The sequence below is a fragment of the Indicator indicator genome, chromosome 14, assembly GCF_027791375.1.
Source record: "Indicator indicator isolate 239-I01 chromosome 14, UM_Iind_1.1, whole genome shotgun sequence".
NCBI classification, from domain to species: Eukaryota; Metazoa; Chordata; class Aves; order Piciformes; family Indicatoridae; genus Indicator; species Indicator indicator.
This window is the reverse complement of record NC_072023.1, coordinates 10,958,659-10,974,821: the sequence shown is the minus strand read 5'-3', so window position 1 is coordinate 10,974,821 and position 16,163 is coordinate 10,958,659. Positions and strand designations below refer to the sequence as shown.

General features: G+C 42.9%; 1 protein-coding gene across 2 annotated transcripts in view; it reads right to left on the bottom strand.

Moving 5' to 3' along the window:
• Positions 1-2,551: 2,551 nt before the first annotated feature.
• The window catches only part of SYN3 (synapsin III), a 172,290-nt gene continuing 158,678 nt past the window's right edge, over positions 2,552-16,163 (bottom strand). For both annotated transcript variants that reach the window (XM_054387008.1, XM_054387006.1), the window contains 4 exons: positions 10,773-10,907; positions 5,880-5,964; positions 4,170-4,467; positions 2,552-2,684 (listed from right to left, as the gene is read on the bottom strand). In XM_054387008.1, the coding sequence (XP_054242983.1) occupies positions 2,552-2,684; positions 4,170-4,467; positions 5,880-5,964; positions 10,773-10,907 (651 nt within the window). The remainder of the gene's footprint in view (positions 2,685-4,169; positions 4,468-5,879; positions 5,965-10,772; positions 10,908-16,163) is intronic.

Here is a 16,163-nt window from a genome sequence, read left to right as displayed (position 1 = left end):
ATCTAAGTCACTGCTGGATATCAGGTCAACAGTGCTATCCTGTTACTGCGGTCCACTGGAGAACAGCCCTGCTGTGTTGAAATGCAGCATCAGCAAATGATCCAACCGTTGTGGTTTCTGTGATGAACCGAGGTTGATTTATGGGGCCTTGCCTTAGTAGTCACTAGGTACTTGTGTTTTTGTGTAAGTTGTGCTGGTAAGAGAGAGAGAAAAAGATTCAGGGGATAGAGCAATTGAGGATTCTGGCAGTAAACTTCTGTCTATGCATCTCTAGTGACCGTTTAGTAGAGAAAGACATAAACCACGCTGAGGGAAGTGTTACAGAAGGAAATCCTCTCCCATTAGGGTTGTATTACCTCTTCTCCATATAGTGGAGCCTGTTAATCTGCTATTGTTTTTGCCAGTGGGACAGTGCTTGCTCAGAGCCGTTTGTCACTCTTTTATTGCTGCTGGAGACTGCAAAACAGCAGGGGCTGTTTTTCTTCTCTATGTCATGTATTTATGATGCTACATTGTAAACTGTTTAGCAGACCTGGAAGGACAACAGAGAACTGAGAGAAGAAAATAAATCATCAGAGAATAAGGTGGTTCTGTAATACTGAACTTGAGGTATAAATCACTGATCCAGATGAGTCTCTTGAGAGCCTCCCAACCTGGAAAAGCTGTGCTGTTACTTGCCTGAAAGTGCACAGGTCACAAAAGCCATTATATGTGTAATGGCCTGCTCAAGGGTAGGTCTTACAGGGCCCAGATGACTGCATTGGATTTAGATATTCATTGCAGGTACTATGCAGGAAGGAATTCCGTGTTTGGCTTCATTCCCACCAGTGAATCATAAGATCCAAGATGTCAAATGCTGCTGTTGCTTTTGCTGCTTTGTGGATCTGCCTGTTTAAGCGACAGCAGAGATCTGTGCTTTTAACTCAAATGTTATTAACTTGCTGACCTCTCTGCCACCCTGGGCATTCTTAAGTGTCATCAAGGTGGAGCTGCTAAAGGAAGCACAAACCCAAAAGTCTGGCCTTGAAGCTGTATGCATGGCTTGTGACTGAAGTACTTGACAAAACTTGAAGAAAAGTCAAGGAGGTGGGATGGGAACTGGCGCCTGCATTAAGTGTTTTATAAATAGAACTAGGAGGGCAGAAGGGGCAGGTTCTCAGCTGGCAGGAATAGGCACAGATAGACTGATATACCCAGGGCAGTTATTTCAGTAGTGAATGCAGCTTGTGCCATTCCTGGGTTTTGCCATGCCCCTGTGCAAGCTTCAGTCTGTGTTGCAGGCTTTAGAGAAAAAGCACACCTGGCAAAGATCCATTTCTGTCTTCTCTGGAAGAATAATTCTTGGGTGTGGTTGGGGAGGACTGATACTGATCATTATCTGCTTGGGACAGTCCCATACATGGCCTTCCATGGTTTAGTGTCTCTGGATGGACCCCAACTCATCTTATTTGTAAAGGATAGTTTTCTTTTTCTATTGCAGGTTTGCCACCTTGTATTCAATTTGCACTCACCCCAGTGAAGTCCATGGGAGTTCAAGAAGGGAGATAGGATTTTGCTCCATCTCTCTGTCCACTTGGTATTATGGAACACTCAGCACACAAGTCTGTGCACTTCATCAGCTCTGCTATTAATTAAGCTTGTTCCTGGGGGATGTACTTAGCCAGATGTGATCAAGTCAACAAAGTGCTTGGAGTTTAGCTGGGGTTTATCTGGAATTTGTGTGAACTGTGAACATGAATTCTGGTGTTTCCAAGGGCAGGGGAATGAGTTGTTCTTTTTGTGTGGAAGGTTCATTTCTCAGATTATTTTTGAGCTAAAGCTACAGGGTTAGAATGTGATATTTTTCTTTCAGAACTCAGGAATCACATGCAAGGGACATAAAAACAAGGCATGAAATGTGATGTTTTATCTGCTATGAGCAGAGAGATCTGGAATAAACTAGCAGTTCATCTGGATGACCTGCTCATGTGATCTTTGGTGCTTGCTAATGCCTGGTACTGTATTTAATTTGAATGTAGTTTTGCTCTGAAAAGTGACTTCTTACAAAGCTGGTATCATGAAGTTCCAGAGTTCACTGTGTTTCCATGCTCAAACATGCTTACTTTATCAGTCAATGAATACTTATTCTTCACTCTGTCTTTGCACATGTGTTTCTGAAACAAACCTATACATTTTTTTTTAGCTGAGTCTCAACAAGGAATCAGTAATTGGAAGTTAGCAGTTGTATTGACTATCTACAAATCAAAATGAATTCTCTTTTACACTGTTGTAAATGTTGATTCCACAGGGGTTAGCAAGAGTAAAATTTGCTTTACAACTCAGTCATTTGAATAGATGTGATAGATGAACAGTGCCACTTCTATACAGTCAGTTTTCAGACCATTACTAGAATATTTTCTGTGTATTAAAACAACTCTAATTTTCTGAATTCCCTTTACCCAGGTGTTAATTGTAAATCACTGGGTATCACTGGGAGTATTCCAGGAGGACATCAGTTATGTTGATAGGAAGAGTGAGGCCTGGCAAAAGCACAGACCCAGCTGCAGGGCTGTTAATCGGAAAACAGGCTAGCGAATGATTTCCTCAGGTTGCGGATAGTCTCAGCTTTTGCTTCGTCCTCGTTGGCATTTCCCCGCTGAGATGACTCAGATATGCTGAATGTGTTTGTCAGGGACTGCGATTTGCTGAAATGGAAAACAGAGGTCAGGCTCAGCAGGAGAAGGTGGCACTTCAAAGCTGGTTGCTGATGCTTTGTGTTCCGTCACACAAACAAAGCCAAGGATAAAAGCCGAGGTTAGCAAGGAGAATCTCCATATGCTAAGACATCCTGGAAGGGGGGAAGGCAGTGGGGGTGAATGAGGATGGGACATGGGTAGGTGGCTCCAATATCACAGTACAGACTAGTAAGTGTTTATGAATACATCTGACTAAAAGTATGCAACTGCCTTTTGGTGATGCTGTTGTGAGGAACAGTTAAGTCGTTTCACTGCTCGTACAGAAGAATGGATTCATACTGAGGGCCAGCTGTCTCTCATCACCAGTACCATGAATGACGGTCCTGTCTTTTCAGATGTGTCAGCATGAGAGGTTCAGCAAGTTGGTTGCCTGCAATGTGTGCAGTTGCTTGCCCTCCCTGGCATGTCTGCCCTTACTGTCAGCTGTGTTATGCAGGTCTTTTGGTTGGCTGCACTGCTCCCATTTGGTTTGTATCTGTCCGTGTTTTAAGTTCAGATCACTGTGCTTTTGAAGTAAATCTCCCATTTTTCCTTTTTACCATGCTTTGTCCCCAAGTGACAGTCCTGATCAGTAATAGGTATTCAGCACAAGACCTGACTCTGAATTAAAGTTCCTGAAGTATGTATAGTTGGCAACTGCACCCTTACCACTAACATTTTGATCCTCAAGTACACGGCTCTTGGTTTGCCTTGCTAATGCAGACATCATCACTGATAGCCTGCTCCAGAACATTACTCCTCTTCTGCATAGAAACTGCCTTCTCATTCCTAGCCTATGTTTTTTTCTGGACTGTTCATATCAGTTTGCTCTTGTGTCAACACCAAATATTTTTTTGGCAGTCTTTCCCACCATGGCCAGACAGATATGCTCCATGAAGGGTGTCAGAAAACGTTCCTACAAAAATTCCACAGTAATTCAGTGCTGGATCTGAATTATGTTCTGCTCCAGAAGAGAGCATAAACATAGTCACCAACTGGAATGTTGTATATATGATTAGGGCCACTTTCACTATGCATTCACCGTGCCATTTTGCTACCAATTGCAAAAAAATTGCCTGCTAAAGAACCTTGTGTGACTCTTGCATTCAGGGAACATGAAGGAATGACTCTTGTTGAACTTTGTGTAGAATAACATGCTGGAGTGTGCATGCTGCTGGGAAGGTAGTGGCTGTGTTGATATGCCTGGGGTAGACCATACAATTAATAACAAGCACATGGAAAAAAGTACAACTTGTTCTTCCTGACCACAGGTCAGCAGTGGCCTGTTATGCCTAGACATGTATGCCACTGAAGTTGCCCACAGCTGTCCAGGCCTTTGTCCCTGGGGACTTACTGCCTGACAACAGATGATATGCCTTGATGATAGCTCAGGCTACTCTTTTGACAGCCATATTCTCATATCTACATATATCAGTGGGTTAACAGAGCACCTACTTCAGATGTGGGTGTGGGGTGGCTTGCTGCTTGGACGTTTCAGTGGGGCTTGGCTGGTTAGGAGCTCGGCCTTGAGCAGGAGGTCTAGGTTGCTGTGGAGGGAAAACGCCTGCCTTGGAAGCTTGGACTGGGGAGGACCCGGTTGCTGATCGGACTTGCTGTGGAGATCCAGGGGACCTTTGCTGCTGAGGTGAAGTGGACTGGGGACTCTGGGGCTGCTGTCCTTGAGGAGAGAGCCGCTGCTGTGGAGGTGCATTTGTCCGTGGAGGCTGAGATCCCTGAGGCTGGCGTGGTCCACCTGAAAGGGGGACATGGACATAAACGTGAGGAAGTGCATGTGGTGGACAACAAGCAAGGAGCATCTATATGGAAGAATGGGGTTTGCTAAGACTCTTCAAAGAGGCTTCATGCAGAAGGATAATGGAAAACCTCTCTTACAAGCCTAAAATTGGTGTCATGCCTATCTCTCTACAGTTGTTGTCCATTTCTCTACCTTCTGGAGTACAAAAGAAGATCTACCACTCTCCCTAAAGGGAGTCACTTCAATGTGCTGTACTCTTCTGTGTAACTAACATTTCTTACCCTTGGCAAGCACTTTCTGCATTGGAAAGGAAGGGTCACTGGAGAACCAGCTCTGCAGAAAATGAAAGCTCAATCTGCTGGTTTAGATCAGCAGTGTCTCCATAGGCTCAGCAGTTTGATGTGTCTCTATATAACCTATCACTATCCATGAATCTGTTCCAGCAGTGTCAGCAGGTGGCTTCAGATGTATTGGTAGCAGACTCTGAAAACTGAAGAGCATGTGGAAAACAATGGGATGTGACATGAGAAATTTTTGGACATGACAGATAGCAGTGTGAGAAGCTGACAAAAGTTACAGATAGTATTGTGAGGGCTGGCTGGATTTCACAAGTGATGAAGGGGGAGTTATGTGAGAAAAAATTTCACAGAGAGTTGAAGGGGAGTAGTAGAGACAGATGGGATGTATTGTGCTGCAAGGCCAACAGTTCATATCAGTTATACCATGTAACACCAAGATTACAATAGATGTTTTTAGTATCAGGAATGCTAAATTTTGGATACTTCAAAACCATGACCAACAAGGGAAAGGTAATTAAAGGTGAGTGTTAATTTGGTAAGAGATTGGAATGGAGAAAGGAAGGGACAAAAATGGCAAAAAAGGTCTAATTGTTTATGTGAATTGAGCAGTTGAGGTAGTCTGGGTACCCATGGGGCAGCCCTGTGTTTCATTGCCTCAGTGTAAGTCAGGGCAACAAACCAAAACTGTTGTTCCGACCAAGCCACACCAGTTTCTGCTGTCAGGAGGAGCTGGGTGTGTGTTCTTGCTGACAGAGGAACACTTGGGCAGATGGGTCAATGATCAGCTTGGTGTCTGTTCTAGGCCTGACAGCACTAGTATCATCCCATCACTTCTTAACACTTGTGCACAGCTTTGTGCCAACACAAATACTCTCTCTGCCCAGAATCCTTCACCAATACCAGTTCAAGTGTCCTTGTTTAGTTGAGCCAAGTTTGACCAGCAATATCAGCAGGACCTGTACCAATTTTTCATCCCACTTTCTGAGCTGCTGCTTTAACAGCACACTGAATTTGCTTGTCAGTGAACCGGAACATTAGAGTAACCTTTTATTTAAAGGTAAACCGATAGATCTCACAGTTGATACTGACACGCGACCCAAAGAACTGTACCTTGGGGAGGAGGCCGTGGTTGGGACAGTTGTCCAAGCTGAGGTCCAGTCTGAGACTTCACTGATGCAGGCTGAACTTGGGGAGGCTAGAGGAAAAAAAGCCATTCCAGTTAATAGAGAGTCCCCAAAGAGAAGCCCTGAGGTAATACAGGAACTGCGGAGTCATGAAGTGTTCCTTAAATACACACACACACAGAGGCAGCATCTGGCTGGTAAAATCTCATGGGACTGAAATGGAGAGCTGAGTAATAAAGTGCACAGAAGTTGTTTCCTCACAGGGAATAACAATGAAGTTACAGTTTAGAATGTTTTTAGGCTATCAGGAATTACCAAATGTGTAAGGCCTGAGGGGATCTCTTAGTCCCATCTCCTATTTTGGACAGTTGCCAGCACCAGATGTGTCAAAGGAAGGAGGGATGGAAGCATGGAAACATCTATGGAGCAATCATCTCTTTGCCCTAAGGGATCTCCTCTTGATTGCTAATAAGCAAGGGCCAGCTTCAGCCCTGAAGCATGAAGTTTATTATCTGCTCCAGAAAATCTTTGCGACATTTTCACGTATTTTTTGTTGATATTTACAACCAGACCCTTCAAGGCTGGCTCAGCTCTCAGACTCACCACTTTTCCCATTTCTTAAGTCCATTGCTTTGTTCTGAGTTTTGAGAACAGTTCTCACAACCTGCTCTTGGTAGACCATTATTTTGCAAACTTTTACTGCCCTCTCTCTCATTCACCTCCTTTCTAAAGCCTTGCAAGAGACTGAATCCCTTTGGTCCCTCCATGGGAATGTTTCCAGGCCCCTGACTGTTTTCATCACCCACTTCTCTTTCCCAGCTTTGTGATTCCTTCTGCAGATGCCAGAGGCAGTTCTGCTTACATTATTCCAGACAAAGAAGTATCTGGGTTTTCTGTATATATCAGCAGCTCATTTCTCCTGTATCCTAATTTTTTGCTTCTTTCATCAACACAGTCATAGGCTGAGCAATGGTTTTCATTAGCCTGCATGCAACAGTCTTTCTCAAGGGGAACGGTTAGTGCCACTGGCAAGGTCTACATCTTATTTATGTTCTCCCTCTCTCTACCCTCAGCTTAGCTTACCTTTCAGTCTTCTATATGGAGTTTCATTTGCTGGTGTGGTGACTTATCATACATAGTTGTGTCAGATGTTCTTCACTGCCATCCCTGGTCCTGACTAGTGCAAATAAGTTGGTGCCATATGCACTTTCTTCTCTCTCACGGTTTATTCTTTTTGACAGCTATTTTAATAAGCAGATTAAGCAACACAGAACCATTGCACAAAGGGCTGGTCCAAAGTTAACAAAAGTCTGAGTAAACCTGTTGCACAAAATTGTTTATGAAAGAAGGAGAAGCTGGAGACAGATAGGCTGGTACTTGCTGGATTATTTATGTGGAGAACACAATGATAAAAGGGGTCTTCAAGGCTTCTGGAAGGTCAGGAGAATGAGCTAAGTGATTCTGGAAACAGGAAAAAATGTTTCATGGTTGGAAGCACTGAAATGAGTTTTTACTGACTAACATGAATGCAATGACGTTACCAGCCTGTATTTTGCACTATTTATCTAGGACTTGCAAAGGTACAGGGAGGACCATCTGGGAATTTTCCATTCATGGCTTCTGATGCTGCATTGTTTGGGACACTAAATCTTGGCTTGGTGTTGGTGGAAATATACTGTTCTAATGCTTTGAGACAGCCTGATTAGACCAGTCAAAGAACAGAAATCCTGTCTCACATTCACCTCTATGGCCTTTGCCTAAAGTCAACCAAGGTTTCTCAGAGATGAAGGGGTGAAGGTCAGTCCAAGGTCTTCCGCCTTTGAAAAGGAAACTAGAGGGAAAGAATGGAGTTGGGGCAGAGAGGCAAGGGGATAACTGCAGTTGTAGCCATGAAACCAGATTTAATGCTGTAGGCATGAAAGCAAGTTTGTCAGTAACATCCTGTCTTGGGCTCAGACAACCCAATTATCAACATGACCAGTCTTAGTATCCTTTAAGTATCCTCTCTACTAATTGTTTGCAAGAATTAAAGTCTCTCATAGTTATGTTTTTATCAGAGGACAGCTTTTGTTCCACAATGAAACTTTGAGCCCCTGCCTGCTTGATTTCCTTGATAGATCATCTGTTACCTTGCCTAAGGCTTTTTGAAAATTTAGCTACATTCTTTTGACTGATTGCTTGTTATCTACCACTATGAAATAATTCTCAAAGAAATGAGGGGAAAGAATCAAAAGGAAACGAATGGGACATTCTTATTTGAAGAAAAAATAAAGTGCTAGATGCTCTTAAGTAGGAGTTCTGGTTATTAGTCTTATTATTCTTATATTATTGTCTGAGATAATTCATTAAGGCCCACAATTACTTGTCTGCATTTTTCTACATCCATGTTACAACTTTTTACAAACATATTTTGTAATTTTTGTACACCAATCCTCTATTTCAATGAAACTGCACATTTTTTCTTGGCAGCTTAGTCACTCCCTAAGTTTTTTTAAATATCATTCATTACAGATTTAAACACTGGTTTTGTTCTCTCCCATCTTTCCAACTGGGAAATACTATATCTAGTTTAAGAAGTTACTCACTTTCAGCAATTAAATTTACTAGAATCACCACACTGTCTTTGTTGTCTTCCTTTCTCCCTTAACTTTGGATGATCCATAGAGGCCACCAATTCTTTGTCAGGGTTCCACCTTCTGATGAGCTCAAAGAGTTTGTTTCATTCCTCCCTCTATCTGCTCTTCAAAATCAATTTCTATCCTTTTTGCATTTCTTTTTATTACTCTCAGGATGGTGCATAAAGGTATTTTTAAATGTCAGATTTCCAAATTTGGAAGATATTTTTTTTCTCTTTATTTTGTACGTCCTCTGTCACTTTGCCACTTAACCCTGGAAGTTTGTCTTGTGTTCCTAGTTAAGGAGCAGATCAGACAAGTATATGTGCATTCTGTAAACCAGTGGTCTCTCAAATAACGTTCAAACAGTTTTAATGTTAGGGAGTTGGTTAATTTTCTCACTTTGTGAAAATCATCTTTTTAAACTGCTCATGTCACACTGTCACTTTTAAATACTTCACCTGTCCCTTGGACATCAAACCTAATTGGAGATATTAGTTTTCTGTACCTGGGTGATTCTTAAGGCTAGGTGAAGGTGCTGCCTATTGTGCTTTGATTTTGCAATCCCAGGAAGCAGACACAGAGATGAGGAACTCTTTCTGTGCTATTTGACTTCCTTTGTGATAGATGTAGCCTCACGTTATTATGATTTTTTACATCTTCTGGCAATGCTGAGCACTCAGTTTCAGAATTTGTCAGTTTTTCTTGATCCAGAGACTAGTACAGACAGTTCCAATAATCTGTACAGATATTTTGTGCACACCCCTAGGACTCCAAGAGTTCACGTTTGTATGCATTCAGTACTGCTGTCTTTGTATTCAGAATTTTCTTCATTCAGTGGAAGTCTTCACCTGTAGCTTTAGTTTTACATCTCATTGGCTCTCATGTAAGTACTTCTCTCTGCATTTTTACAGTTGTGTTATAGCATTATGATAATAATTGTATCAGTTTCTGCAATATTAATTGTACCAAGTTCTTTATAGCAAAAAATTCTAGTTAACTTGTTTGTGATTTTCATTTTCTTCATTTTGTAAGTTATATTTTTGATGAAGACCCTTTTCTTATTTAACTCTTCTGTTTGACACCCTATGTCTCCAAGGCTGTTTTTTTTTGGGTGTGTTTATGTTCTTATTTTGGTCCTACTTAAGGGCTTCTGTAACTCAATCCAATTCTGTACCAGTATATTACAGGCATGGAAAACAGATACATCTGTCCATGTTCTCAGTTTCTGTTGCCTTCCCCTTTGCTCTCAGTTTATACACTCTATATGTTGGTTATTTCAGATAGCAGTTGTTGATTCCACTTTGGCCAGAGTAAATTCTGCCCTTTCCATATTGCTTTCCCTGCCTCAAAACATTCTTAGTGTCTATTAAATGTTTACCCCCACACTCTAAGTAAAACCTGGAGTTACCCCTCATGCCAGGGATCTGGTTGAGCAGGAGTGGGCTGTCTGTCATGTGACAAAGGTAGAAGTTGTAAAGTGCTTTCTCCTATTTTTTGTCGCCAGTGGAAATGGAAGCTATTCCTTGCACTGCAGTCAGTATCATCCCTCAGCCTGCTTTCTCTCCTGTCTTTTCTTTTACACAGATTTCTTGTCCTCAAACCTTCATGCTGGGTTCCTGCGAGATACTGAAAGAGATGTAGCACATACAGCTGGAGACACAGATTATGTTCTGGTGGGTTTCATTTATGTAGAGCTGCCACTGGGAAATACGACAATAAGGTTAGATGCATATGATACTGAAAATGAATGTACGTGAAAAGCACCAAGGGGTCAGTTTAAATGCAAAAATGTCAGATTCTTAATGAATTTAGCATTGGTTAAGTCTCCTGATGAAAGGAGTGAAGGGCATCTCCAAAGAAGAAAGGAATGGAACAACTCTTGGTGGAGATTCCCACTTTCCATTTTGGAAAGCATGGATTTTAAACAGGGATGCAAAAACTGGAATGTAACTTATCCTGAGGGGTGAGGTTGGTCATTACAAGCTCTTCTAAAAATGGCTGTCTTCAATACATACCTATGAATTTAGCAAGCCAGAATGTCTAAGATGCATAGCCAACACTACTTACTAGCGTGATGCTACAGTTGTATGGAAGGAGAGAAATGGAGAGACAGAGGTGTTTCTTAGGGGCATCCACTTCAAAGAGTCTATGAGAGACTGTTCAGGTCTTTGAGATGTTTGACTGTCTGACACCCACAGGGAGGAGAGAGGAAAAAGATTTCAGCAAAACAACTTGGCCATAAAGTCTCTCTTTGCTCATACCCAAGGCCGCAGTGGTGATGGCGTAGATCCAGCAGTGATGGCAAGTTGAGTCATCTTGGAAACCACCAAATCAGCTATAAGCTGTCTATCCTCTTCCACATGCTCTCCAATAAGGGGCATTGAGCTGTCCATAACCTGCCAGAAGAGGAAAAACCAATAGTTATGAGGAGATTTCATGGTGGCAGATGCCTGTTTCCACTCATCTCTCACACCAATTTTGTCTCCACAACATTGTCCCCACCTTGTCACCAGTCCCCTCCATGCTGAAACATGCCTGACTTTCCTAGGTGTGGGATTTTGCTTAGTTTTTGCTGTTGTAAATGACACATACTTCCCCTACTCTCCATCTTCCTTCCTTTCATAGCTTGGAAGCCAAGCCAAGCCTTATGGTGTCTAGAGGCTTTTGAAATCAATTAAGCACAAACTTGCTTCTTCACATGTCCTAGGGTGATGCTTCTCATGGATGAGGTCTATCTGGCATTGTCTTACAGTGTTTGGGGGTGACATCGCAGCAGAAAGAGGGAAGGGAAGCCTGAGGAGATGTGAGCAGCAGGGTCTGAATGAAACTGGGAGACATTTGGTATTAATTAGTGCAAAGCACTGCACCCTGAAAGGGGAAATAAACAGCACAGATGTGTAATGAATAGGATATCACCAAAACAATAGCACCCAGTGCAGGAAAGTAACCTCATTCTCTTCTTGCCCTCTTAATAATTGTTGTGATACAACTATTTCCTAAGCAAGTGCTACCACTGTGCTGCAAAAGCTGGAAAGCAAAACTGCGTGGATGTAGGAAGGAAACTGTCAAGGGGTCTTTGAGGTAAGAAATGATGCTACAACAACAATAACAATGAAAACACATCAGACACTCAGCTGTATAGCAGCCCTAACCATAGTTTTCAACAGTTCATCATAAATCAAATGCTTTGCAAACATTAGCTAAATCCCACAGGAAGAACTGCACTATGACGAGGTTAAGATTCAGCTGGAGTAAACATAATTGTACCAAAATATCAGGAGTAGAAGAGTTTATTTTATTTTACTTTTATTTTTAAACCAAACATTAACCCCCCCCCTGGAAATGCAGAGTTAAAGGTTGCATTGCTCAAGAAAGGCACTGACTCATGCTCAGATAACAATCAGAAGTGCACTCCACCCTGGCAAGGCTTGGGGAGCCAGTCTTGGAGTGAAATGGAAAGTTTTGCACCCTTTTATTTTAAATTTAAAGTCGAATAAATCAGTGAGAGGAGTTCACCGAGTTTGTGCTCTTGTACATTCTTGCAGGAATTTGGATTCATTTTTATGGGCGTCTCTTATGAATGCTAGAGGAGCTGCAGAGGAAGTTTTAACTGGAGTTGGCATGAAGAGTGAGTTGGTGTTTATAGCCATGGCCTGTTTGACCCAGGAGGTGAAAGGAGTAGCTCAGAAAGTTAGATGGTAGTGCTTAGCTAAATAGACAACGTGGCTTTTCATTTCGCTGCCCACTTTGCTGTTTCTCTTTTGAAAAACGAGGTGAGGAAAGGTGATGTTCCCAGCAGTCTCAGGGAACAGCCAGTTCCCGTCTGTGTCTGAGTAGCCAGACGCACCGAGGAGTCCTTCAGCAGGTTCCTGCACAAGCTTCCCTTCCCTCCTCTCCCACCTTAAAAAGAATCTCATTTCATTTAGCAATTCCAGTTCAGGGTCGTGAAAAGAGGTCTCCCAGCTCCCCGCAACGCGCCATGGATCTGTCTGACCACTAGAGGATGCCATTACTCTGCTAACAGGATGGCCAGACAAGCCTAGTTCGTGACTCCACCACCCTCTCGGTGAGTGACTTGAGGTACAGCTCTGGCCAAAATATCCCAAACCTCTAATTTTCCAATCTTAAGGGTTGTTTTCCCTCATTTCTGTGGTAGCAATGGCTGGAGAGGAAGAATCTGTTTTATAAAACAAAGGGGAAATGAACCCTAGAACAGGTCGCACTGGTGAAGGTGCACCAGGGATGAGAGTACCTGCTGTCCTGCTGTGTAGAGTCTGCCTGGAGAATGTAAGCTGTGGGAGGTTGCAAATACGGGAATGAACAATCACATGCATAAGGGAAGGCATTTGAAAATGGCAATGATTTCTCTGGGCAAAATGACACAGCCAGTTGTTATGGAACTGAAAAGGAACATGAGAGGTCACCTTGTCCTCCAGGAAAGGGGAATTGCTCTGGAACTGGATAGATGCAAAGGTTAATTCTGAAATAAATGAAACAACTGAGAGGAGTATGTGAATCACAGACAGATTGCACTCATCTCTTCCTGGGGAGATCACAGAACAGCTGGGTAAGACAAGAGGACGTTAGCACACATGGACCCAGCCTTTGTAGCTGCCCAAGGTCAGTAGCTGCTTCTGATGCAGCGGCTGTGGCCTGATAAGGTGTCCGAGGAGGGAGCGGAAAGTGACCAGACAGAGAAAAGCTTCAGGAAAACCCCATCTCAGTCCTTCTCCTGTGCCTATCTGACACTGAGGCCTGAAAGCTGGATTTGTTATTCCACGCTCTGATGTGTGAGAGGGGGGTATTAGGTGATTTTTAGGGAAGGAAGGAACCAGATGATTAGACATATCAAAAGAAATGATATGACAGCAAAGCAGGAATGGGCAAGGCTTCTTGCAGAGCCGCAAGGATTATGTCTTGTAACGCAGCTTAGCTGTATGGCAGGTAGGGCTTAGCTGATCCAGGAGCAAGCATAGATCACACGGATCATTTTACTTGTCCTTTACTAGCTCCATATTTGTCATCATAGCAGAGATATGGAAAAGGGTTAGATAAAAAAAAAAATGTTTGAGAGGGAGAGAGAGAGAGAGAAGAGAGGTTATTAAACCATACACACTGCTGAACTCTTGAGAATCTGGCTGCTAGTAGTGGTACTGAGCTTGCTTTAAAGCAGGGCGGTGGGGGGGAGAAAGTAGCAGCATTTACTATTAAATTTGCATCTGTCTTAACAGAATGAAACTCTGAAGAAATCTCTTGAACTTTCAGAAGTTTTCAACATGAGCCATGACAATGACATGTAAGCGTGCTACTGTTTTGAATGGCTACTAGGTTTTGCTGTTTGCCACAGGAGAAAGAAAAAAAAAAAGAAGCTCAGGGAACAGCAAATACCATGGGTGCAAGAGTACTCTTGTGCTATGTTGGTAACTCATCTGTCTTAATCTGATTCTGTTTGCAACAAACCACTGTGATGAATGTCAATTCATGGGACTGCCCACCACTACCTCTGCAAATCTTTCCTAGAGAACTGCTGTGCACTGTGAAAATTAATTGCTGCCTGCAATTGCATTGTGCAAATTCCTTATTTGTTCAGCGCAGTTAGGCGTGCTTTCTTCCAAAATGTCAAAGCACACTGCTCCTTCTTACCAAGAAAAATACAACTGTCTCACTGTCAAATAACTTTTTTTCTCCCAGAATCAAAAGAAAAAAGCAAAATAAAGGATCAGTTTCAGACCAAGAAAAGTACCACGGGAAGTAGGCTGGAGGCAATTAATTACTTGTCAGTATCTTGCTCAGATCTGCTTAAAGTAGAAAAGGTGCCTGCTTGGCTTTGTTCTGCTCTTTTTATTGCACCCCTCTACTCCTTTCCCAACAATCTCTATCAGCCTGGCATTTGAAGGCCTGCTAGATGTTGGTACATCAGGCCTGCTCAATCAGGTTCTCCAATGGGATAATTCGGCATGATCCATCTGAAGCTGTTGTGTTTGTCCTGATCTGTGTCGTATTAGTTCTGTTGCTTTTTACCTTAATCTCAGAGAGAGGAGTATTAGCATGAATTTCTCTGTGTGCAAGCTGATGATGGCTATTAGCATCTGGATGTGCTTTTCATCCAGTTAGTCACACACAGGGGCAGATGTGAAAACCCGGAGGTATACCCAGACAGAGGCATAAAACCCTTAAGCACAGAATAAGCCATATCTGCACGTACATAGGCTTATGTGCAAGAATAGAGGCAGGGATATGAAAACCACATCTCATGTCTGACATGAGATCATGTAGAGTCATCTCAAGCAAGACTGTTTCCTTGCTCTTCCCTTCTTGCGTGTGCATGGAGATATAAAGGTGTGCAGCAAGGGAGACAAGTCTGCTCTGGGAGATGCTCGTCTAGGTGCTGCTCTATTGCATATAGAAGCACAACCATCAGCTGTGGCCCCATCACTGAAGGAAAGACAGAGGCTCCCCAGTACTACTGGCAAGCATACTTAGATCACATGGACTTTGACAGGTCACTGTTCCCAGGAGAACAGATACATAATGCAGGAATGAGCAGTCGCTGAAGGGCTCATGTGGTTCTCATCAGCGTCCCAACCCTCAGCGGGTGGGACTGCTCTCCCACACATAGCTTTCCAGTGTGTCAGCACCTCTGCATGAAGCTGTAGGCTGGCTCTGCTCATCTTCCTCAGCTTGTCCATGCTGGTGGAGTTTACAGCAGGTCAGATGCTGTGCCTTCTTGAGTCAAATAGTGACAGAGACACTTGCTAATTTGCCAGATTTTCTCTCCCCTAGAGCGTCTCTTAAATTTCCACTTTGATTTTCTGGCCAGATATTTTCTTCTCTGCCCTGTTAGAGTGACCTGAATGTGCTATTTACCCTACTCCCACGTCTGCCTTCTGGCCTGGCAAAGAGCACATTGAGCTCTCAGAGCCACGGTGTCCAGCTCTGAACACAGAAGTTTGTAGTCCACACTGCTCATAATAATTCTGTGATGCTTTGTGTTGCTGGTCTGTTATTGTAGTGAATGCTGATTAGGCAAAAGATTTTAGAAAATACACCTGTTTGGGTTTTTTTCTAAATTAAATTGTTCTTGCTACTTACGGACTTTTTTTGCTACACTCCCACAATTTATTTCACTCTTTTAAATTAGATGCAGCTAGGATTTATTTATTTTGAATGCTGACAGTGACATTTGCAGGCTATTTTGTGCTTGATAAGAAGGTGGCTTCACACCTGTCTCATGCTAGTAAGGTTCTGTACCATGGGGATTTATCAGCTGGAAATGTGTGGCAAAGCAGTCTGTGGCTCTCCATTTGATCAGATGGCTCTGATCAAATAAGACCTCTCCTATGAGGGCAGGCTGAGTGAGTTCATCTTGGAGAAGAGAAGGCTTCAGTGAGACCTTATAGCATCTTTCCAGTACCTGAATAGGGTCTACAGGAAAGCTGTAGAGGAGTTATTTACAAAGGCCTATGCTGACAGGACAAGGAACAATGGTTTTAAACTAGAGCAGGGTAGATTTACATTGGACATTAGCTCTTCACTATGGTGGTGAGACACAGCAAGGGCTTGCCCAGAGAAGTTGTGGAAGTGTTTTAAGCCCAGGCTCAATGAGGCTTTGAGCAGCCTGGTCTAGTGGAATGTGTCCCTGCCCACGGCAG